General features: G+C 47.1%; 1 protein-coding gene across 1 annotated transcript; it reads left to right on the top strand.

Annotated features, from left to right (window-relative positions):
- The first annotated feature begins 1,746 nt into the window (after positions 1-1,746).
- CCDC185 (coiled-coil domain containing 185) lies at positions 1,747-4,139 on the top strand. The gene has a single exon (XM_019756354.3). The coding sequence runs from the start codon at positions 2,151-2,153 to the stop codon at positions 4,050-4,052; it is 1,902 nt and encodes a 633-aa protein (XP_019611913.3). The 5' UTR covers positions 1,747-2,150; the 3' UTR covers positions 4,053-4,139.
- Positions 4,140-26,024: the final 21,885 nt, after the last annotated feature.

Raw genomic sequence — 26,024 nt, 5'->3', positions numbered from 1 at the left:
GGGAGGGAGCCATCACAATGTATACATATGTAAAATCACCACATTGTACATTTAAAGTATCTTACAACTGTGTCAATTATACCTCAATAAAGCTGAATCACCCCCCCCCAAAAAAGAAATCTATGGTAGAAACAACTTATCCTCAGCTATAAATGTGCTAATGACCACATAGGAGATCCCACCCAGGCAGACAGGGCTCCTGGAAGAGGGGGGCTCAGTCCCTCGAGTCAAGGCTGCTACCACCTGGCTTCAAGGACATGGCCACCAAGGACTGGTATATATCTCATCATAATTTTCTTAAAAGCGTGTCATCTTAGGCAGCTCAAGCTGCTATAACAAAACACCCCAGACTGAGCGGCTTAAACAACAGACATTTATTTCTCACAGTCTGGAGGCTGGGAAGTCTCAGATCAAGGTGCTGGCTCCATCCATTCCGATAAGGGCCCGCTTCCAGGCTTACAGATAGCCACCTTCTGGCTGTGTCCTTATGAGGAGAGAGAGGAAGCTCTGGTCCCTTCGTCTTTCTATAAGGACACCAATCCCATCTAAACCTAATTACTTAGCAAAGGCCCTGCCTCCAAATACCAACACGCTAGGGGCTGCTGGGGCTTCAACATATGGATTTGGGGGGACACAAACATTCGATCTATAACACATGCATCCATTCAAAGTGCATGTCCTGAGAGGCAGCATGATGTCATGGAAAAAGCAGTGACTCTGAAGTCAAAACTCCCGCCAGTGACAGAGTGATCTTTGGGAAAATCAGTTAACATGATCAACTCTCAGATCTGTCTGAAGGAAACGTCAATTCTGTTGGGCCCACATAGCTGCAGTTGCTGTGAAACTCCAAGTAGATGTGGGTAAAGAAGACGGGGCTGAGTCAATATTCATTTTTCTTCTTTAAGGAGTCACCCTCTTTGGAGAATGTCAACCAAAACTGTTTCCTCGTTGCACCTCAGAGAAGGGAAGTGACTTAACCAAGATCCACAGTACAGGATGAACGTGCAAGAGCCTGGGGGCCGCCCCTCCCTAGCACATTACCCTTCACCTAAACTGTTTTAGAAGCACCTTAATTCCATTCTTTTTTTCTTAAGCTAGGAATCTTCAGAAACTTTCATAAACCCATATATTAAGTCTTATAATTTTTAACTGAAGCCTAACAGGACATCAAAATATTTAATGCATTAAGGTGGTAAGCTCTTGATACACAATTTCATCTGACCCTCAGGACGGCTCAGTGCCGGTGTTATCACAGCCCTTTGTCCATTCCACTTTTCCAGAATTTGAGGGTCAAGAAAGGCAGGTAACTTGCCCAAGACCACACGGATGGAAAGTGGCAGAGAACATTCAAACTCATGTTTGCGTGACCAAATCCAGTTCTTTTCCCACTAGCCTAGGGGACCTCAACAAGGAAAAATAATCTCAAGAAATTAGAGAAAAGGGTCAAAAATAAATATTTTTTTCAGAAATGTGCACACAACATTCACATTTTGACAAAAGCAGGAATTGTCACATGAGGGGGAAATGGACTAGTCTTTTTCCTGTTCTAAAGTTTAAAAAGTAACCAAAACAGACTTTGGACTTGCTAACTTAAACAGGCGAAAGGGTTGTACATATTAATGTGCTTCCACAGCCGCGTACTTTGCAGACGCCTTAGAGGTACACAGAAGTAGGGGTGGTGACTGAGGCTAAGGCTGGCTCAGGGGATTCCACCCCCTGCCCCCACCCCCTCGATCCTTCCCTCCACATTACATTCTGGGGTGACACCTTCACTCAGGTTCTTTTAAAAGTCTGCTGCTTTAAAGTGTATAGATGCGAGATCAAATTCCTGCCTGAAATGCTAGTGGGGGTTCACTACACACCCTCAGCTCTAAGGGTCACCCCTGACTTCCTACAGCTCCCCTCCACCCTGCACCTTCCCCCGGCCTCCTGCCCCTCCCACTGCCCCCTTTCGCAGAACCGAATGCTAGGGAGGCAGGGGTGGGAGAGGGCCGAGGGCTGCAGGACCCTGGCGACTGGGGCATTGTGAAGTGGCCCTAGCGTCACAGGCGCCAGGGATCCCTGCCCCAGAGGGCAGGGGGCGGGTCTCAGCAGCACCCCCTGGAGGCCGCAGGACCCTGGCTCATACGCTGCGCACGCGGGGAGCGAACATGAAGGGCTTCGGCAACTTCTGCTCACCGCCCTACCCGGACCTCTGGGAGCCTCCGCTGCTCGGCGGAGAGCGCGCATCCTCCTCGCGGCTGCGTGGACCCAGACCCCAGACCCAGCCGGTGCAGGGTTCCTGGGCTGGGACTCCGGGCGAGGGGAGTGAGGCTGCCGCGGCCTCGTCACCCCCGCACTGCTCGCCCACCCTGCGGCCTCGCCGGCGCCAGTCCCCCCACAACTCACTGCGGGAAAGCCACTGCCTGAGAGATATAGCCCGGAAGCCCCCAGACCGCCCCAGGAAGCGCGGGACCCGCAGCCGGCGCCTGGAAGATGCCTGGGGGGAGCCAAGGACCCAGCCCCACCCTCTGGGGAGAAGCAGGCGCAGGCCAGCCTGGCCGCAGCAGCCCCAGCTATCACCCCAGCAGCCCCAGTCCTGCCAACACTACCCCCCAGCCCAGGGAGATTCCCCCCCACCGTACTCCACGGGTGCTTACACGCCCCCGAATGGAACTTTCAGGGCAGAAAAGGGACAGAGTGGAGACCGGTGGGCAGTGCCGGTCTGCAGAGGTCAAGATTGCTGTTCCCTTTCCTCAGTTCCCACAGAGAAGTCGTCTGCGCCCTCTCAAGCGTGCAGGACGCTGTCCGCTTGCGTGTCCCCCCAGAGGAGGGACAGCAGTGATGGCGTGGAGTTATTAGCCAGCCAGTACTCCCAGCCCTCAGTCTGCAGCAAGGAGATGCAGAGCCAGCGCACCCAGATCCTCAAGAACAAGCTGGAAGAGGCGGTAACGTCTTCCAGGGACCAGAAGATTGTGGCCCTGGTGCTCACCCGGCTCAAGAAGGCCCAGAGGATGCGGGAGCTGCAGCAGCAGGCGGCCATAGCCTGGGAGGAACTGAAGCGCTCGGACCACAAGGTCCAGATGACACTGGAGAGGGAGCGCAAGCTGCTACTGCAGCAGAGCCGGGAGCAGTGGCTGCAGAAGGAGCAGCGCAAGACTCGCCTGAGCGGGGAGCCGCATGTTGGACGGAAACAGGACCGCCAAGCCAAGAACACGGTCCAGCAAGAGGACCAGTGGAAGGCGCAATCAGAGGAGCAGGAGGCCCAGCGCCAGGAGAAGCTGGAAAGGGCCCGCCCCGAGGCTGATCACAGGAAGCCGTGCCAGGTCCATCGCCAGCAAGAGCAGGAAGAGAAGGTGGGGCAGCCCCAGCAGGAGCAGAGCAGCCTGGAGCTGCAGAAGAGGCCAGAGGAGCAGGCCTGTCTCAAGAAGCAGCTGCACACCAGCGGGGGCCAGAAAAAGGTCCAGGACGCCAATCTCAGCTCCCTAGTCAATTACCAGGCCCGGAAGGTCCTCATGGACTGCCAGGCCAAGGCTGAGGAGCTCCTCAGGAAGCTGTCCCTGGAACAGAGTTCCCAGCGGTCCCAGGAGATCCACCAGGGCCTGGTTCGGGAGCGTCACCGAGAGCTGAGGGAGAAGGCTCGGAAGGAGGAGGAGCAGTTCCAGCACGTCAAGTGGTGTGCCGAGCAGTTGGCAGAGCAGAGGAAGGTGCACAAGCAGCTGTTGGTGGAGCTGGCGGACCAGCAGTTCCAGCAGGACAGGAGCAACGTCCACAAGAACCTCAGGGACCAGGAACGGCACCTGCGAGAGCTCAACATCCTGCGGGAGAAGAACCAGCACATCCTGAAGCTGAAAGCCGAGAAGGAGGAAAAGTGCCACGTGGAGGGCATCAAAGAAGCCATTAGGAAAAAGGAGCAGATGGAAGAGCTCTCCCGAGAGAAAGATGCCACCTTCGAGGAATTCCAGAAGACCTTCAGGGCCTCCAGGAGGGACAACGTGAGAGCCAACAGCCTCTTTGCTCAGCTGGAGCGGGAGGCCCAGCTCCATGCGGGTCAGCAGAGAGGGGGCTACTGAGAACCTGACACAGAGAGAGGGAGAGCTCACCGCCCAGGTGGCTAGAAAGACATCTGGTGATGTGATTCAGTTTATAATCTGATTATAAGGGAGCATTGATATTAAAAACATTATAAAATAGCTACAGTTTCCTCTCGTGAACTAGTTTGTCCATTCACTTGGGTAGTTGAGAGGGTGAGGGATAGAGGTTTGGGAATTTTAGGAAAATTGCTTGCCTTTGTAAATTTTGCCTTAAATAGAAAATATGCATTTAGCTCTCAAGTAATCTTAGAAGCCCATATCGGGCACATCTTGGAGGAACCAGAGAAAAATCTACAGTAGGAGAGATTGTTCTATGTCATGGTTTTTTCCTCTCCCAGAATTTACGAAAGGGTGAAGTGTGAAGTACGAGTCAGAAGAAATCTCCAAGAAAAAAAAAAAAAAGCATGTGTGTGGGGGGTTTCTGTAAACAAGTAGATTTGGGAACCCTGCATACTGCATCCCCCCTTGAGAGTTTATAATACATGAAAAATTTAAAGGCTATGAAAAGGCCTGCAGTAAAGAAACGTATTTGTTTAACTTAGGGTTTTGCACAAACCATAGAACGCTTTTTATTTTTCAGATCATTCCATGGAATTTTTCAGATCATTCCATGAAATGTTTTTGGAAATGGCTCTCTATAGTTCCTCCCAGATTGTATACTTCTTTGGCCTACCCTCCCAGCGCTGACAGAAAATGTTGACAATAGTGCTTGAAGACTCCAGCACAGCCATGCTAGTCAAGAGCTCACTGGAACATTTTGGTCTGAGTCTCTTTTTTTTCCCCCTTTTGTTCAGGCCTATCAAGTCTTTTGAAACAAAAACCCATTGGAATCCTTCTCTTCCCCTGTATTTCTCCTCTGTCTCTTTTGCAGGAGGTATATGATGTCATTCTGTCTGCCCACATTATGTCTAATTAACCTAACCAGGCTCTGAATGCATAAGTGTGCCTGATTCAGGAACATGACATTTTTAAAACACGGAGCCAGAAGCCAAGTAGAATTTAACCCGTCACATCTCAAAGTCTCTGTCAAAAAATTCTAAAGGATTTCTTTAAAAGCCCCTCATGTAACATTTATCCTTGAAAGAGAGAGAACTAGACAGAATAAGCCCCACTGCATGACTTTTGTTGTAGTAGTATTTTTTAAATGACGTGAAAGGTACCCTGGCAAGGGGTTTTGTTCAGAGGTGAGTGTGAGAGTCACAGTCTCATCGCATATAATGGGCCCTCTCCCCTATTTTGTTTTCTTCCTCTGCCCTAGGTCCCCTCTACCTGCTCGGGTCTACCGAAGAGGCCTACTCAGGCCCTCATTGTTTTGCTCAAAAATGGAAGGGCTTATACGTGTTGCCTCAGTTTCCAATCTTATCCTCTTCTCCTCGCCCAAGCTAATCCTCTGATGTAGACAAATGCCATGGGTGTTCCCAGCATTCTGGGACAGAGCTTAGGGTATTTCAGGCAGACCTCGCATGAATCTAACGCTTCCTCTTGATATCGTTTTGTGATTTGGGGGAAGTTACCATCCTGAGCCTCCGTTTCCTCATCTGTAAAATAGAATTATAATTCATGCTTCACAGGGATGCTGTGAAGGGGTGATTCAATAAAATCAGGTGTTTGGCATGGTGCCCAGAATCTAATACACTATCATTCAATATTGGGGTTTTTATTATACACTAATACAGACCTTCCATTGTTTGTCAATTCCATTCTCCCTATCTCGATGACTTCTCACCAGCTGGCTCCCCCCATCATATCTAAGTCTGATCTGTCTGAGGTTAGTTCACAGTCTGTCTTTTCTGTGAAAGGTGGGGCCTCCCGGGCTGCCCCATCTTGATATCACCCTTCTCTGACAAAGCGCATGGCTCATTGAGCACTTAGTAGTTTACTGTTTTGTGTGCCATATCCACTTTGCAATCCATATCGTGGCTTCTAAGCTGCGCTGTGTGCTACCTGAGGCCAAGGTCATTGTCTTATACCCATGCTTAACATGGTGGTCAATATACAGTCAGAGTGAAGGCCATTAAGCGGGATGCTTTGACCCCTCATCCATATCCTTTGTCTTCACCCTACTAATGTTCTTTGCTCTTTGCGCCAAGAAATAAACTTTCTGCTTTCAGAAAATGGAGACTTCACTACCTAAAAGCATTATATAGCTAGAGTCTCTATATAATAAAATATTTGATTCATCTGGGAGATAAAACAATTCTTAGTCATACATATATGTAAAGCCAAACTAATAGAATACATAGAGAAATTACACTCAACATGAGAGCAGCAGATGTTAGAACTATCTCTTATTTATTGCTAGGACAAAAAAATTGTAAAAATATAAAAATTCAATTAGCAAGTTTGGTTTATCGGGCAGGTATAGATTCCATATAACAATGGGATGTTTCCAAAAATTGACCATCAGCCATAAAAAATAGTCAAATTTTTCAAATATCCTTTATCATACGGACCAAGTTTTCTAACGTCAATGCAATTAAATTAGAACTCAAAAATATATGCTTAGACCTTTAAAACTTCATTTTTAAATACTTTGTGGATAATAATAGAAGAAAAATTAAATATATTCTGAGCTAGACAATAATGAAAATAAATAATATACAAAGACTTATGGCACATAGTGAAGAAGATAATATGAGAGAAATGTAGAGGTTTAAATGCTTATTAATATAAGAAAAGCTGAAAATTAATGAGCTAATCACCCAACTTAAGAAATTACAAAATAAACAGCAGAATAAATGTAAAGAAAGATAATTTTAAGTGCAGAAATTAATGAAATAGAGAACAAAGATGACATGACTGTGATTAACAAAACTAAAAGTTGGTTCTTTGAAAACACGAATAAAATAGGCAAGCTTCTAAAAGTTCAAGAAAGAGAGACATAAAATAATATTAAAAATAAAAAGGGGTATAATGAGAGATCCAACAGAGACTAAGAAGAATATACTATAAAAAACTATATGCCAAAGAATGCATAAAGATGTATTAACTTAGAAGAAATGAACACATTCCTTTAAAAATAACCAACTCGAAAAGAAATAAAAAGTCCAAATAGCTCATCACCATTAAAACAACCGAATCAATTGTTTAATTTTCCTACAAAGAATCACCAGGCCAGATGATTTTACAGGTAAATTCTACCAAACATTTATGGAAAATAACCTAACCTTATGCAAATCATTTGAGAGAAAAAAAGAAAAAGAATACTCCCCAACTTATTCTGTGTCTACCATACCTTTGATACTAAAACTCAAAAAATGTAATAAAGAAAAATGATAGGAAAGCCTCATTCATGAACATAAAGGCAATAATCCTACACAAATATTAGCAAAATTAATCCTGCACTTTATGGAAAGAGATAACACATCACGCCTAAACTGGATTTATTCCAGGAATATAAAAGTTCACCTCAGAAAATCTGTAATTATCAGTCACTACATTAGCATATTAAAAGAAGAAAACAATATGGTTATTTCAATAGATTGGAGAAAACACATTTGATGAAATTCAAAATACCTATTTATGATAAAAAAAAATTTTAACTAGCTCAAAGTAGAAGAGGATTTCCTTAATCTGGTAAGGGGACTCTACCCAAAACCTACAGCAAACGTTATTTTTAATGGTGAAACAGGGAAGGTTTTTAAAATCAGGAAGAAAAAAAAAGAAAGAAACGGTATAAGGTTTGGAAAGGGAAAACAAAAAACCCTCAGAACTCTCATTATTAACAGATGATATGATTGTTCCCATTAATTATTTTATCTACAAACTTAGAAGTTTATATATTCATAATAGCACTTTTTTTTTTTTCAATAGTCATGAACCAGAAACAACTCAACATCTATCAGTGGTAGAATGGATAAATAAATCCAGGCACAGTCAGTCAACGCATGGAATTCTGTACAGTGAGAAGCATACAAATGATCAACAGCCATAATAAGAACAATGGGTGCATCTCACAAACTTAGTGTCGAGGGAAAGAAGCCAAACACCAAAAGCACACCCCGCAGGATTCCATGTACATAAAGTACAAATACAGACACAACTCATCTCTGCTGTGGGAAACCAGGACAGTGGTTTCCCTTGGTGGGGGGCCCATGGAAGGAAGGGGTACAAGAATGCAGCGTGCAGCCTTGGAGTAAAACCTGGGATGTAGATAGAGTCGGTCACTGTTGCATCTAAACTCTGGCTCTGCACCCACCAGCTGACTATCACAGCTGTACGACTCAGTTTCCTCCACCAGAAAATGGACATAATAATGGTTCCTTGTCTTACTGGATTGCTGTGAGGTGAACTAGACAACGTAGGTGAAGTCTGTGGTCAGGAAGTTGTGGAGAACAGGAGCTATGGTTGTTATGAGGGTTACTTTTCTTCCTGGCCCTTTTACTAAGAGCCTAGGGATTCCTGGGAGGCAAAACACACAAGAAACAAATAGTTTTCACTCAGCAGATGGCTTTCGATTTCAAGATATTTCCTCCAAAGCTGCTTTGGGGATCTTCCACACCCCAGACAGGTACTGTTCAGCCTATGCAGGCGTTGTTTTGTCATTGAAACTCCTGCCAAGGTCAGATGCACCAATTGTCACATGATAAACTCTGCAAGGGGAGGGGCTGACATACTAAATCAACTGCTTACTTTACTGTGATTCCTACAAATCTCAGAACCAGCGAAACAGACCTTTCATTCTTGCCTTTATGGTCAAAGCTGCTTGAGTCTGAGTGCATTTTGGTTTAGAGGTGCATTCTGGTTTGGCAGTGTTTGTAAAGCCTTCCCAAACCACTCTATTAGGAACTAGCCAGGCAGCCTCCTGCCACATGCCCACCCTGTGGGTTCACAGGCATTTATCATGAAAAGAATGCAGCACTTGCTTTCCCAGCCTTAAATTTCCTGCTTTTCATAAAAGGACCTAAAATAGATTTTGAATTGTACAGTTTTCATACAATGCTGTTTTTGCAAAACATTTCTTGAATAATTAGTTGTGCTTTAGTGTTTGAAAAATAACCTCGCTCAAAAAGTCGGAACATAATGTGCCCATTTAATACAACCTACATTAATGGGAGCATCTCCGAGCCAAATGGAAGGAGATGGAAAGATATATGGGGAGGGTCAACATTTGGGCTTCTGGAAGAGAGCTGTGAACATGAAAAGCCAGACATCAGTAGAGCTTTACCCATTAGTGTTCACTCAGCTTCATTCATTAGACAGGGGAATTGAGGAAGCAGCAAGTACACACACACACACACACACACACACACACACACACACACTCCAAGGGATATCATGGTGAGCAATTGGTCCAAGCATCCTACCAATGTGACTTTTGTGGCACCCCAAGATGAGTCTGAGGCATTTAAAGTAGTGAGGAAAATAAGAAGTGCTCCCCTGGTTCATGACATAAAGCGGCAAGGAGCTTGAAGAGAGGTGGGCTGGGTTAGGGGTGCTACACGAAGGCCCAAAATAAAACCAGCAGAAAAGCTATTCACCCCTCTGCCCAGGCTGAAGATGACACTGTCCAGAACATTAATTCTGCCATGCTTTAGTCTTTCAGGCAGAAAATGTCCTGGCAGAAGTGAATTTTGCAAGCTGAACAAAAAAGAATCCTCTTCGGAGCATAGGGGATCGATGATAATAGATGTGAAAGCACTTTGGAAAGTTAAAGGGATTATACGAAGGCGAAGAATCATTGTCATCAGTGTATTTGCTAAGGAGATGCCAGAGTATTTCTTCTCCATCAGTGGTCATGACACCCCAAGGGCCTGCCGTGTGTGGGTGAGGATAGCGTCAGAGACAGCGTCACAAGGCCAGTGGTCAAGTGCAGTACCACTAACTACCAACCAGCAAACCCCTCACCTCTTTGGCCTTGAATTTCCATATCCGTGAATGGGGCGTAATACCATCCTGCTCACAAGGTTGGTGTGAGGCCATATAGGTGAAAATGTCCAGTGTACCGGAGGCTTCAAACACAGCTATTGTTCACGGAGCTCTTATTATGGGCCAGATGCCACGCTGAGTGCTTTGTGCCCAGTCTCCTGTCAGTCTGCACAAGACAACTATGTGGTAAGAACCGCTATGCCCCATGGTATGATGAAGACGCGGAAACTACTAGAGGCTCTGAGAGGTCAAGCAAGTGTGCCCGAAGCCCTGAAACCAGGAAGTGACCGGATCAGGGCTCAAACATGAATCTGTTCCCAGCCCCAGGCTCTGTTCACTCTTGACCATTTTCTTCAATAAATGTTGGTTGGATCCCAACGAGGCTGTCCATCTTTGGAAGGCAGGTACTGTTTTGTATTTCCTGAACTCTCATGCCAGAGCATCTGTTCTCGTATTGGCTGCCAATAAATATTTACTGAAATTGAATTGTAACAGCCCTGTGGGAAGGTCCGTGCTGGCCAGGTCAGGGCTCTGACAGCTGTTCCGTGAGCTCCACCTGAGTCCCCCACCCAGGTGGGATGACCTCTGCACAGGCGGCTCGGAGGCCATCACTTCTGTAGCTCCCAAGGGCAGCAGATCAGCCAACTGGGTCTGTCCCCACCCTGTAAAGAGGGACCCAAATCAGCTTCCCTCTGGGTGGCAGGGTAGGCATCTGAGGCCCTGGAGTCCTGCTTCAGGGGTGTAGTTTGGCTTGTCTCAAAGCTTCCCCAAAAAAATCACTTAAGAAGTAAACTTTGAGAGAGCCTGGCTGTCCTGCATTGTAAATCTTGGCATGTTTGCAAAAGCTTGACATGAAGACTGTATTGTAGAAAACCCTGCACCACCAGCAACTTCCAAAATGACAACTACTAAAGCATACGCAGTGGGAAATGCACCCAGCATTCCAAGTTAAGGCTTCCTAACATAATACAGATTCCCTCATTCTTAAGGACAGATGCACGGGGCTTGATTGGCTGTGATACTTAAATACAACTGAGGTGTAATTTAGGGAGCTCAAGTTATCTTTGAGTCAATGCCAAATTAATGCCATTGTAAATTTTCTCTAGGATAACTTCTTCGCCTGCCGGAGAAAGTAATGTTCTGGTCTTCAATTACATGAAAGATGGGATAGAATATTTCCTGGGAAGCTAATTGGTAGGTTTGGTAAAGATGCTTCTCTTGGGTAACCATATTTCCTCCTTTTCTCTCTTCCCTGGGTATTCTCCTTTAAGCAAACCTTCTCGTGCATTCGTCGCTCTTTGCATGTAGAGTTAGTTCCTTCGGGGGCTACAGAACGCTGGAGGAGAACGATTGCTACCCAAGAAAGCACCGATGAGTGGGCAGGAGACAGCCACATTGTGTCGACAAGCATGGGAGGCTGGCAGATGGAGCAGCTCACCAATTTGGCACCGTCGTCTGAATCAAAGCAGCCCTACCTCTACCTCAATTAGTGTAATTTTCCAGGGACTGTTTGCCAGGCCGAAAGTACTATATGGATTGGAACTCCAGCGGTCTGTGGCCTCTCCAGGCTGTAGCGAGATACCCCTTCATTTTCATTGGATTTTATCTTGACTTGCTCACATAAAATCTTGGATTCCTGCAAAGTTGCCCCTGGGAGACCCAGGGGAGCTCCCTTCCCACCATGTTTATGAGCACGTTCTGCCTCTGTCTGGCTCCCGTCTTCCTGAGAGCCCACGTGAGAGTGGCTGGCAGTGTCTCTGTCCCCTGCACTGTCACTGCTGCCAAGTTCTGAGATTCTGCAGCACAGGGTGCCTCGTGCCCAGAATATGTGGATAAACGTCCCTGTCCCCCACCGTGAGTCCTTTTGTCATAGGGATACACATGCCTGCTACTCATATTCTTAGATGCGTAGTATCTCATCCAAGACAGTTCCTTCAGCCCTGCCTGCTGCCCTCTACACCCTGCCATGGGCAGGAGCCCAGCACAAATCCACCACCGCTCTCAGAATCCCTGTGCAATTCAGTTCTTGCAAACTGAGTCCTGCGGCCACCAGCTCACCCAATAGGCCTGGACACGTTTACTCTGTGAGAATTCAAGGAGGGACACCCACTGTAGGAATATGTATGTGTTATTAGCTAACATGACTAATATTATGCTGACGGTGTTGCTTGAAAAAACTGGGAAAATAGATGCAGATAGACATACATGCATGCATACATACATATTTGGGGGCGGGGCCCGAGAAAGTACTTCCGTCCAGGGGAAAGTCAGCAGATACTTGTAAAATGAACAATAGAACACGATAGATAGATAAAATGAACACGATAGATTTAGAACACGAGCATTTGGCACCCATCATCACAATGATAGATTCAGGCCAGAATCATCAATGGATGCTCAAACTAGTGGGAAACTTGGAGTATATTTATAATCTCAAAGTATTATCCCGCAAGATAATTACAAAGTAACTTTACAAAAGGCAGAAAGAAGCTATGTTACAGTGGAGAAACCTGGCCCATTCCGCTTTAACCAAATGATCAAAGCTAACATCACTCGTAATGAGACAAAGTGACAGCACGTGCCTCCTGCTACGGGGCACTGAGAGCAGAACATGGCTTCTCTGATATTACTGCCAAAAGCGCACAGCCTGAATGCTTTCACGAGGAAACATCAGACAGACACAAATGAAGGGATATTCTACAAAATAACTGGCCCATGCCATGAAAAAGTATCACTATCGGGTAAACAAAAAGATACTTAATAACTGTTTAAAATTAAAGGAGACTAAAGACACATGATGACGGGAAAACTGGTGAAATCTGAATAAGGTCTATAGATTAGGTAATAGTATTACATCCATCTACCATATATCAACATAGCTGGTGAGAGAGAAATGGGTACAATAAATGTATTAAGATGCTAACATTTACTTGTATTCGAGTGAAACTCTTAGTACTAATCTTGTAAACTACTCTGGAAACTGGAAAGTATGTCAAAATTAATTATTTAAAATCTGAGCTATTCTTTGAGGTGTCTGAAGACGTGTCTATATGTTGCCAAACTGGGAAATGGTTACTGTTTTCCAAGCAATGGTTCAGTCCAGTCATCTCGATGGATACATAGGGCACAGCTGGCTTCCCAGACCTTTGTGAGCAGAGACTCGGTCATCACTGTTACCTGAACTTGAGCTAGTTCTAACCCTTTTCATGGCTGTTTCAAAATAGCTTAGGAAAAATGGGCGGGTGGGGAAGATGGGATGGATGTGGCAGTTCCTAATAGAACACATGCCTCCACAGCCCTGCTTAGACCCCCTACGGGGTCTTCAACATGGTTTCTGAGAGGGAAAGCTGGAAGATCTAGGAAAGCCTCTGCTTCCCCTTCAAGCCAGGGACCAAGAGTTCCACGTCCCTGGAATCCTGTGAGCCTGCTCAGTGACCCAGGTCTCAGGAGCTGATTTCTTTTGGTACTAAAAATAACTCAGGGCTAGCTCCACGCTACGCACACACAGACACCCTGAGGGCACTCTTGTTGGCATCAGGAAACTCAGAGAAACCCAATTAAACTCTTCTTCATCTTGCTTCTCTGGGAGCACAGACAAGCAACAATAGTTATGTCAACTTGGGTGTCTCCTGAGGGGCGGGGTGGCTTTAAGCCCCAGCAAAGGAGCAAGGAAGACGGGAAGTTATGGCATTCTGGGCTGCCCAACGCTGGTTCCCAGGAAAGATGAGTCCCTGCTGCTTCTGCCTTCTGTTCGGGAGCCCCCAGTCCTCTGGCACCTGCCCAGGTGGGCAGCTGGGGGAGTCCTTCTGGGGCAAAGTGCCGGGTATTTGTGCCAGAGAGGGGCTTTAGAGCAGTATGTGGGTTGCGACAATCAGAAAATACTGCTTTCGGTTGAATCTGCAACAATCTACCTTTCCCCTCCTACGTAGGAGTGACAGATATAAACTAGGGAAGAGGGTTCTCCCAAGATTAGTCAGGAAGAGACCTCAGGGTTAGACAGGAAGAAGGAATATGACAAGAACCCGTCCCCCACTCCCAACTTGAACCCTTCAGCCCTCGCTTCCCACTGTCACATACCTTGAATAGGAGGAGGTACTTATACACCCGTCAGGTATGCAACACTTCTTGGTTTTGAATCAAATAAATCACATCACGGGAATATTCAGTATTCACTGAGTACCTGCTGTGTCTCAGGCACTATGCTAATCACTCTAGCAATGATCTCGTGTAGTCCTCAGAACAACCTATATGGTAGGTATTATTAGTCCCATTTTAGAATTGAGGCAACTGAAGCTAAGAAAGGCAATTTACCAAGTCACCTCCGAGAAAGTGGAAAAGCAATTAAGCAGTTTACAATCAAACGGGGGAGCCAAACAACTACATGAAATATTAAACAGCAATAAAAGTGCTGTTCGGAGAAGGCTGTCGCCATAGATTTTGTCAATGACCTCATCATTCTCAAGGTTTCAATCATCGCCATGAAGGGCCCCCTAAATCTCTAGCTCTTGGTCCAGCCTCTCTCCTGAGCTACAAAGCTCCCCTAAATTTTAGCTGTCTGCCTGACATCCGCTCCAGATGCCCTATCTGCCACTCGTACTCCGACGGGCTGAAACTAACCTCATCATCACTTCTGTCTTCATCCCAAACAAACTCCACATTGATGACTCTGTTTCTGGCCCAGTGTCCCCACTCTCCTAAGGACTGAGGTTTGAAACCCTGAGCGTTTCCACCTTTATTCCATGATATGCTGCCTGAAATACTGTTTTTCTCATTTGTCTTTCTCTCTCATACCTGCACCATTCCTCTCACCCAACATCCGCCCCCCACCCCCAACACTGCCCAGAGGAAATCTGGGCTCTCTTGGCCTTGAAATGTGATATAACTTCTTTTCCCATCCCCCAGTGCCCAAGAATAAATTTTTGGAAGTTGGTCAATCAGAAAAAGGAATGTCAAGTCCTGAACCCTCACTTTGCCTAGCTCCAATTTTAATGGTTCACATAAATACCTTTATTACCTAACAGGATGGGATGGGGATTCTTAGAGTGAAGGAAATAATGTTTTTTAAGAAGCTACCAAGTCTTCTGCCAGATGCCTTCACACACATTATCTAACTTAATTCTTATCACAACTCTGCAAGGAAGATGTTATAAAACTCACTTTATAGACAAATTGAAAATCAAGTGAGAAAAGCTAAATAACGTGCTCAAATCACACACCTAGTGAGTCTAGGACCCCGTCTCTTCTCCCTTTACAACTTCTCCCTCAGTGACCTCACTCAGATTTAAAATATCGTTCACACAGTGGTCGTGCCCAGGTTCCTACCTACAGCTCTGTGTTCTGGACTCCTTTGAACCACCTACTGACATCTCCACTTAGATGGCTCATCTCCCTAGATGACCTAACATGTCCAAAATACAAGTCTTGCCTTTTTTTACCTTCCCCACCAAAATAGTTCCTTCCCTCTGCCCCATCTTCCCCACCCAACTCGTGTATCACAGTTGCTTGGACCAAAGATGGAGGAGTCACTCCCGATGTGCCTCTTTCCCTCCTCTGCCCTCGTATCTCGTCTTTTGGTAAGTCATTCGCGAGACTTTTGAGCTCTCACGCCAAAGCTGGCCTAATATCCAAACACGTCTGACCATCTGCACCGTCCACCCCTGGACCAGGTCCCTCCCACTTCTTGCCTAGTTGACTACAGTTGCCTTCCACCTCCACCTGCCTCCACTCTTGCTGCCTACCTTCTCTCCCCAGAGTACATTCTCCCTACATTAGTGTGAGAAATCGTTTCAAAGCATCATTGGACCATGTTGCCCTCCCTGCTTAAAACCCCGCGATGACTCCCCAGCATGATGGCCAATGCAGCCTGCTGAACTTTTTGCTTCATTTCTACCACTCGCTCCCTTGCCCTCCAAACTCCAGTAACACAGGCTGACTGACATCTCTTAAACACGTCAGTCTCATTCCTGCCTCAGAACGTTTGTATTTACCTGGAATCTTCTTCCCCCAGGTCTGCCTTCTAGCTTTTTCCTTCACATAATTCAGGCCTCTCACCTCCTTAGAGCTCCCTGGCCACCTCGCTAAGGTAGCCAATTGGCTCCAACACTCTCTATCTTATTATTCTATTTTCTTCTTAGTACATACCAGTACATGAAATTAACTTTAAAAAATATGCTTGTTGAGGGGTGGATGGGTGACTCAGTTGGTTAGAGCGCGAGCTCCCAACAACAAGGTTGCCGGTTCAATTCCCACATGGGATGGTGGGCTGCGCCCCCTGCAACTAAAGATTGAAAATGGCGACTGGACTTGGAGCTGAGCTGCGCCCTCCACAACTAGATTGAAGGACAACTTGGAGCTGATGGGCCCTGGAGAAACACACTGTTCCCCAATATTCCCCAACAAAATTAAAAAAAAAAAAAATGCTTATTGACTGTCTACCTAGATTAGATAATAAACTTCATGAATGCTGACACTTGCTCTTATTTCTTCTACCCCATTTCTTAGTATAGCATCCAAAGGGGTGTGCAATAAATATATGTTGAATTAAAGAATGAGTGAGTTTCGGAATGAGAATTGAGATCAGGCTCGTGTAAATGAAAACCTCATGCTCCTTCCCTTACACCACGCTGGATGAAAACTAAGTGATGGCCATTTGTTCTGGAAATCCAAGGCAAGCAAGCGCCTAGGTGTGCGTCATTTCATTAAACACTCCGCAGCCCGTTTGATGCCAAATGAGCGAAGGTCAGTGGTGGAAAAGCAGCAGGGGTCTGGGGTCTGCCATGGTGTTCCACAGTCCATCCCACTCGAATGATCCACACTTCCATCTCCATGCCAGGACAGATATTGTGACATAGATTCAAACCCCCAATGTCACCCTAAGGTAGACGCTACTGGCTGGCTTCCTAACAGGCATCCCCCCTCTTCCTAAGATCTCAAAACTTTGTTCCTGTATCTACCACCAGCCGTGAGACTTGGGGAAGGCTGCGAACATCCCAATCCCAAGGTCTCCATGAGTCTAAGCCAGCCATGGTGGTCCCATTCCCGTTGTCTGTGACTAGTTTAGGCGTTTGCACGGAGGACAAGTCTGGCTAAGGATACATGAGGGGAACTCCTGTGCGGAGTTCCTGTGCAAGATGGCTTCGCTTGCCCAAAAGAGACACAAGGAAGGACCGTTTCTCTTCTTCCACAGGAGTAATTGTGTCTGGCTGTGATACAAAGGAAATAAGGCAGTCGTCTTGACCTCAGAACAAGGCTCACCGGCTGAAAAGGGCAGAGCAGAAGTATGGAAAGAAACGGGGGGCCTTGCTGACAGCCTGAGCCACTGAGTTAGCCAACCCCTGGAGTCCCCGACCTCCAGACCTCTTCTCATGGGAGAGGATGCCTTGTCCTTACTGTCCAAATCATTCCGAGTTGACGTTTCTGCTTCTTGGCGCCCAAAGCAGCCTCAAGGAGCCATTTCCAGCTGACACTTCATCAATCGACTTCTTGGCTTCGCTCCAGGTCTGCATTAGTCACTCTCAGAAGGAGGCTCCAAGTCCAATTGGTGCTGCCTTGAGCAACGTGAGCTGCATTTGGTCCTCGGTCCTGAACTAGCCTCGTTACATGGAATCCTTGCAGGTTGACAAAAGCCACATGAAATGAATCACAACTTGACTTAGCTATTGCGCTTTGCAGCCTTCAATATTGCCTTCTACAAATAATGCTTCAGTGCCTACTATGTGCCAGGCATGGCGCAGCTGCACCGATGTAGCTGGGAACAAACCAGACAAGATCTCTGCCCTCATGAAGCTTACAAAGAAGCAAGTACAATAATTTCAGATTGTGGTGAGTGATCAGCAGGAAATTAAGAAGGTAATAAAACAGAGTAACCAAGTGACTGGGGTAGGAGGGCCTTCTTTAGACGGAATGGCCAGGGAAGTGCTCGCTGAGGAAGTGACATGTTTCTTTTCTGCTGTACTTTGCATCTATGATTTTTATTGTTGAAAAACGTACATAACATAAAATTTACCATTTTAACCACTTTTAAGTGTATAGGTCAGTGGCATTAAGTACATTCACATTGCTGTGTGACTATCACCACCTTCCATCCATCTCCACAACTTTCTCATCAACCCAAACCTAAATTCCATATCCATTAAGCACCAACTAACTCCCCATTCTCCCTCTCCTCAGCCCCCAACAAGCACCATTGTACTTCCTGCCTATGAATTTTACTACTGTTGATAGTTTACGTAAGTGAAATCATATAATATTTGTCTTTTTGTGACTGGCTTATTTCCTGAAGGCTCATCCAAGTTGTAGCATGTGTCAGAATTTCCTTCCCTTTTAAGGTTGTATGGATATCACACATTGTGTCCATCCATTGATGAACGCTTTAGCTCAAGGAGGTAACATTTGAAATGAAAATTAAAGGATGAAAAGAGTTAGCCATCTAATCTCCTAGACTATACAACACTGAGACCGAACCCGAATGTAACACACAATGTGTTATTGTAGGTTCATCCATTGTAACACATGTCCCACACTGACACAGAATGTCAATATGGGGGGAACTACGCATGTGTGGGGGCCAGGGGTATATGGTAACTCTCTGTACCATCTCCTCAATTTTGTTATGAACCTAAAACTACTCTTTAAAAAAATACTGTCTTAAATTAAAAAAAAAAAAAAAAAAGAACCAGCCACAGAAATTGCTGAGGGAGTGGTTTCCTGGCAGATGGAGCAGCAGACATGAAGCCTGGATAACTCCTAAGCTTTCCTTAAGACTCAACTCCAATGCCAGCACCTTTCAAAGTGTCTCTCACATCCCTGAGCAGCTGATCGCACACCCTGCCTGGGCTTTCAAGGCCCTTCACCTCTGCTTATCCCATCACACTGCTATCTCCCCAATCTCTCTTCCCCAACAAATTTTTTTCCAAGAGCTGCAAAGAACAGGTGAGTCTGAGCTGCCCACAAACTGCAAAAATGATTGATTTACATTTCTCTTTACTTTTAGTCCCATAGGCAGGGATGATAAACAAGATGAAACAGCAAATGCAGGCAGCAGGGAAAACAAGCAGAGGGTCTGCATTACCGGCTGGTTAAGCCCTGAATTTAGAACCACATCTTCTGGGAGCTGCGAGGGATTCTGGAGATCACCTAATACAATGTGCTTGCCTCGTTCTGGGGTGAAATGTTTCACGCAAACTTCCGGGATGGATACAGTTTGGTTGGGAGCAAAGCAGGCTCTTTGTAGTCCTGGGAGGTGGTTAAAGGGAGTTTTCAGTGTCTCTCCATATCATCCCAGTATCCCAACTGCTGGAATAGCTCATGTTACTCCATAATTGGTGGGATGATGGGGCCACGTGGTCCTTGTAGAGCCCCACAATTCACGTGTCAAGAGCTGCAAACAGCCCCTTGCCTCACTCTGGGCCTTTGGTGGAAGGGAGGAGACTGGCTGTTATTACCACTGCCCAAAAGATTCTGGCAGACAGAGAGAGAAAGCGCTTGTCTTTCTCCAAAGGACATCTCCCATCAGCAGACGTGGGCTGGGACAGGGTCCCTGGTGGTGCTGAGGACTCTGGTGCACTCTGGGGGTTGGTGGGTGGGCAGACCCTCCTGGAATGGCCGGTCATAGGCAGCCCCTGTGCTTTGTTCATCCACATGGGCCTGAACTTGTCAGAGCTGCCAGCGCGCTTCCCACGAGCTTGCCCTCTGCAGCCCAAGCCATCCCTGTCACAAGCTGATTAACACACTCTCTTGGAATAATTTCCAGCCCTGTGACCCCATCGAAGCTATTTTCTCCCTTTACATGCAGCACTGTTTTGTGGGGATGGAATACATAAAATGATGCCAGATGCTGAATTCCCAGAAAACAGCCAGGCGTCAGACCTGTTCTCCTACATCCCTCACATAGAAATAGGAAGATGCTTACCCTTTATTTATTGACGGGTCAATCAAAAATTTATCCAGAATCTACTACGTGCTCAGAACGCGGCATTTTGGAGGAGAAAGTGCAGCATGATATGGTCCTGGCCATTCACAGAATTGCCGCCCTGCTTGGAATGACTAGTGTACGCGAAACAATGAGAGAAACTGAAGGCTATTGCGTGTGGCCCTGTTTGTGCCTAACTTATAGGCTTCCATCTATCCCCAGGAAAGACCCCCTTTCTATGGGATTGGTCTCCCTCGAATATTTTAGAGGGTTAACAAGACACTGTTCTTCCAAACGTGGCATTCCTTCCAAAACTTCTCCTGCATATAAGTTATATGAGTATATTTGATCAACAAATGATACTCTATCGTCCTTAGAGCAAACATCAAGTATGGATGCTGCACACGGACCCTGAGGATTGGGCGGCAGGGGTGTCATCTCAGTGACAGGTCATCACCATGAGAACCTGGAAAGCCAAGGCTGCCATTGCCCCACCCTCACCCGGCTGAGTCACCTCCCCTCTTTCCTGCAAGGTGGGTTCTGTGTCTCTCTCTCCCAGACAACTGTGGCTATGGCTTCACCAGGCATGGCTGCCCCTCATTCCCTGGGGCTTGCCTCGCAAGCCTCACACTCATGCCCTCTGAGATGCTGGAACTGTCCTTTTGGGTTGCCCATCTGAGTTGCCTTCTCTTTGCAGTGGCTGCCTGTACTGTCCCTCTTCTTATGGGAATCACAAGGTTTAGGGGAAAGAAATTGAAGGAATTCCTCTCTGAGAAATTCCACATATGGCTAGTCCTTCCCCCATGTAATGGGGTCATTCAGAGCTACCACATCTGTCCAGAATTACAAGTACAAAGGATCTGAGAAGGGAGAAGTCAGTGTGGGGTGAAATGAGCTGAGAAGGCTATCTGGTGGGGGAGGCACCTGACCTTGTCCTTGACTTATTGGAATGATTAGACAGAGAGTGAAAGCAGGGACCCAACAAAATGAAGAACTGGAGCAGACCTGAGCAGGCCAGGTGGGGCCAGCTGAGGGGAATACTGTGGGACTGAAGGGCATGGAAGAGCCTGGTGAGTCCAGGGCAGAGGGCGAGGGGAGGTGGTGGTAAATAAAGTCCACTCAGCAGCTAAGAGGGAGCACCTACTTCCTTTACCTTTTATTCTGATTGACATGAAAAGAGATTTAGCAGCTCACCCTGGCTACTCAGTTAGCCTAGGGAGGAAGCAGGGACGCCGATTAAGAAAGATGTGATAACCGGGGGACAGCTGGATGGCTCAGTTGGTTAGAGTGCGAGCTCTTAACAGCGAGGTTGCCGGTTCGATTCCCGCATGGGATGGTGGGCTGCGCCCCCTGAAACTAAAACTGAAAACGGCGACTGGACTTGGAGCTGAGCTGCGCCCTCTACAACTAGATTGAAAGACAATGACTTGACTTGGAGTTGATGGGTCCTGGAAAAACATAGAGTTCCCCAATAATAATAATAATAATAATAATAATTTTACAAAAAAGGAAAGAGAGATGCGCTAACCAAGGCAAGGGGTCATGATGACGAGGACCCACATGGCAGCTCTGCAGGTATGAAATGGTGGCCACGGGGTGTGTTTTTAAGGCAGTCCCAACAGGTTGACTGTAGCCAACTCTATAGCTCGGGGTATAAGAGAAAGACACCACTCAAGGAAGACCGCCAGGTTTCTGACCTGAGTAACTGCAAAGAAGGAGATTCCAGGCATGGAGATGGTGAGATGGTTGGGGAGGGGAGAGGACCTGGTGAGGCAGGTGTGGTTTCAACAACAGAGAGTCTGGTGCTTGGCCTGTGGGCAACAGGAAGGATTTAGAGTCCTGAACAGATGAGTGAGTGTTCATGATGAAATTCAGGTTCTAGAAAGGCAAATCTCATAGCCATATATAAGGGGCAGGACAGAGACAAACAAGCTTAGAGACTCGGTCTGAATCTCTACATGAGGTGACAATTCGGGGAATGAAAAGCAGTTAGATCTAAGTCTAATGCGAATGAGCGAAGGAGTCACATTTGTGACTCAGTAAAAACAGGTTCCCACATCCCACAGTCATTCCTGTGTGCCACCCCCCCACCCCCCGCCCCAACATTTCTAGGATTCCCAAGGCTTAACACCTGTATGGCCATTTCTCATGCTGTGCTTTGAACACTGATCTCACTCTAGTCTTTTGTTGGAGCTGGTACCTTCTCTCTGACTTGGGAGGTGGAACACACACCCCTTGCCTTGATTTTTCTCCCAAACTACTCACACAAAAAGCAGTGTATAATCAACATTACCAAAGATTTGAAGGGTCATGATGGTGGCAGGAGATGTTGGGAGGGTGACACTACACTCGTGCCTGGCAGAAAACTTCAAGACATCTTGTTCTTAAAAAGCTGCCTCACCCCCATCTGTCATAACATGTTGTCACTGGGGGCAGTGACAGACACCCAAAATAACAGCAGCTTGGAGTCAAGATGGAAGCTTATTTCTCTCTCACCCGACAATGCCAAGGTCACGACTCTGCTGTGAGTCCAGGGCTACTATGGCCCAGGCTCCTTCTGTCTTCCTGCTCTGCCATGTGTGGCCTCATTCCCAACGTCTCTAAAGGGTACAATTGGCTATTAGAAAGAGAGGGGGGTAAGAGACCCCTCTTCCCAGGGAGGGGGTGTCCCACAAGATGCCCTTATACTTCCACTCTGTACCACTGGTCAGACGGGGGAAACAGGTCAGAGCTGGTTGCAAAGAAGGCGAAGATTGGCAGACTTTATTCTGGGAAGTCATGTGCCCCGTGAGCACGGAGGGACTTTTTAAAAAGAAATTAGAGGAACATGGGGAACTGGGTGCTAGTAGCCAAGCCTCCCTCCTTGGAGCTCTCTCACCTCCAAGAAGTTCCCCCCCAGCGTTGCCCCCGCCAAACCCAGAGGCTTGTTCTCCTGCTGGACACACCCTCGGAGTTAAATTCCTAAAACAACACTTTTCTTTCTGAGAAGGACTCTGTGCCAACCTCTTAAAGTAATGCTTTTCCTCCCAACCCACAAAAGCACAGATGTGTTAGCACACAGTAGGGCCTGAGTAAATGTGAGCTGTTCTTGCTTTCAGTATTTACAAGTCATCAGCAAGCAGCTGGAAGAAGGTGCCCACCTAGAGGTAAGTTTGAGAAAGAAGAGGGATGAAAATCTTTCCTTGAGGGTCAACCAAGTGGGAGAGAAGAGGAAAGGAACCCAGGAGGCAGAAGAGCCTGGGAAAGGGCAGGGCCATGGAGGTCTTGGGGGGGGGGGGGGCAAGGAGTGGTGACCAGGATGTCAGATGCTGCAGGCAGACCAGGGACGGCAGATTCTAAGAGGAACCACTGGGTTCAACAAGAAAGTCATTGCTACACTTTGAGAGGGAGTTTCATTCAAATATTGGACACAGCAGTAAAGACCACAGAGCAGAAAGGAAGAGGTTCATGGGTACAAGTGAAGGACAAGAGCAGGGTAGACCCTAAATGGCCACCGAGATGCAGGAGCGAGGTGGGAGGGAGCCACCGGGACACGAGGCTGGAAATCTGCCAAGGTCAGTGGGAGAGGTGACTCAGCGCAGGGTCACTCGGACTAGAACTTCACAGGGGAGGTGAAAAGACGGGCCGAGAAGCAGGCTCAAGCTCACATTCCAGCCCCTTCTGCATCGCTAACCTTCTCGATTCTAGCAACAGGACAATTCTGAGGGTAGATCTGCTAGTCTCAGAGAGGCAGGTGCCCTTTTGTGGATGCTCCTGTGTCCTCACTGCATAGATATGCCACAGGGAAGTGTGTTTGAAATTGATGGGGGCTTTCTGCCTACGTTGGTACCCTCGACGCATCCACTTCACAATTTTCTCACCATGTAGTGATATAGAAATATGGTGAAGCAACCTGGCCAGAGACCCATATTATTTCTTTTCCTCTCTTTGGTATCTTAGGGGTGATAAGAAAGAATCTGTCATATTATTTATGATACAGTGCCACACATACACTCCCTTTGGCATTCAATTCTTGGCTTAAATGCCATGAAACACGCACACCTCTTTTAAAGGGTGGCTTCTCTAAAAGCATATAGTGCACTGTTATCGCTCCATGGCCAGGTGTGATTTGCGGGACCAGAAGGTTCATTTTCCTGTTAAAAACAATGAGCGGAGCTGAGGTGCCAATTTGGATGGTAGCTGCTTTTGGCTGCCAACTCTAGATGTGTTCGTCTTTGATCTAGGCTGGTGTTTGTTTTGGAGCAAAACCAGCCAGGAATAGTCAGCAAGATAAACAACCGCCAAGTGGGAACTTTTGCCAAAAGGGAAAATCTTATCTAACCCATGTGGGGTGCAGATATGCTGGTCCATCAACCCAAGTCTGAGAACAGGCGTGGTGTGTCCCAGAGGAAGGCAATGGCCTGGAGGTCACACGAGCCTTGCCTCTGCCTTCACAACGGGCCGGTAAAGAGTTGTGCAGGGCGGCCCGGTGGCTCAGGCGGTTGGAGCTCCGTGCTCCTAACTCTGAAGGCTGCCGGTTCGATTCCCACATGGGCCAGTGGGCTCTCAACCACAAGGTTGCCAGTTCAATTCCTTGACTCCCATAAGGGATGGTGGGCAGCGCCCCCTGCAACTAAGATTGAACACGGCACCTTGAGCTGAGCTGCCACTGAGCTCCCGGATGGCTCAGTTGGTTGGAGTGCATCCTCTCAACCACAAGATTGCCGGTTCAACTCCCGCAAGGGATGGTGGGCAGCACCCCCTGCAACTAGCAATGGCAACTGGACCTGGAGCTGAGCTGCACCCTCCACAACTAAGATTGAAAGGACAACAACTTGACTTGGAAAAAAGTCCTGGAAGTACACACTGTTCCCCAATAAAGTCCTGTTCCCCTTCCCCCCCAAAAAAATCTTGGAAAAAAAAATTAAACAAACAAACAAAAAGAGTTGTGCAGAACCATGTTCGTTCAGGCCCCCCGGGAAGCCAGTAATCATGGCAAGAGATTTCTACTGGGGAAATGTCGGAAGCATAAAGGGGAGGGGGCAGGAGAAGACTGGAGAGCCCTCCCGCTGCCCCCTGTGCAGGGGAGGGAGAAGGAAGGGTATGAGGTTGGAAGGTCTCAGAATTCAGCACGTTCTGAGAAAGTGTCTACCGAGCTGATGGGGAGTCTCTGAACCACAGTGGCTCACCTCAGGAGCCCCCATCCTGCAGGAATGGGCCGCCACCGTTGGCGCATTGCTCAGTCTTTGATGAGGACCAGTCCCGGGGGAAGCCAGGCCCCCAAGCCACTGGATCCAACTGGAGGCATCCGTCAATCTTGCTCCCTCCTGTGGAAGATCTGAGCAACACATTTGTGTGGCTGCCATGTGGACAATTTGCAACAAGCCATGTCTAAGAAGCCTGCTCATGATTCTTGTGACAGTCTGTGACTCAGATGCCAAGAGCAATGACTTTTACTCCAACACACCCCTGTCACTGGCATGGTCCTGAAAGTCGAGGGGAAAAGGTGGTGTCTACTTATCGGGATTGAGCAGTGACTGGATCTGGTTCTAGGTCTTGAGCTGTGCCCCACACACTGTCAGTGCTCCAGAGATCTTCTTATGGTGGTGGTAGTAGCAGTACTAGTAGTAATAGTAATAATAATAATAACAATTAATAATAAGAGCTGCAACCTCTACAAAGAACCGGACAGGTTCTCGTACTTACTAAATGCTTTCCAGAAAACACCAGGGCTGAGATCAGGGCAGAAGCTCATTTTTTCACTCTCACATACAACTTCCAAATTATGGTAACTGCTGTACTCAAGGCACCCTTCAGGGGGAGAGGAACGGGGCAGCTCCGTAAGCAAGGAAAGGAAGGCTGGCAGGCCAGGGAGGCACGTGGGAGAAGGCCAACGCGGTACACGAAACAGCAAATAACAATCGTGAGCTCCATGGAGTTAACACCAACTACATGGCAGTCTCTGAACTGGACATCTTCCTATATATTCATTGACTGTATTCCTCACCACACTCTTACAAGACAAATAACTTTTAATTGAGAAAACTGACTCACATGGTCACACTGCAAGTGACAAAGCCAAAATCTGGTCCCAGGTCTGCATGACTCCGAACCCCACATTTTCCCCTCAACTCTTCTGACAAGATTGGATGCAGCATCTGAGCAATGCACACTGCCTTTTCTGTGACATCAAG

The sequence above is a fragment of the Rhinolophus sinicus genome, chromosome 6, assembly GCF_057876585.1.
Source record: "Rhinolophus sinicus isolate RSI-liver-muscle chromosome 6, RSI-T2T, whole genome shotgun sequence".
Lineage (NCBI taxonomy): Eukaryota > Metazoa > Chordata > Mammalia > Chiroptera > Rhinolophidae > Rhinolophus > Rhinolophus sinicus.
The sequence above is the reverse complement of the archived record's forward strand: the minus strand, read 5'-3'. Positions and strand labels throughout refer to the sequence as shown.

Coding starts and splice junctions, on each gene's coding strand:
- CCDC185 (XM_019756354.3), top strand. CDS start 2,151: ATGAAGGGCTTCGGCAACTTCTGCTCACCGCCCTACCCGGACCTCTGG.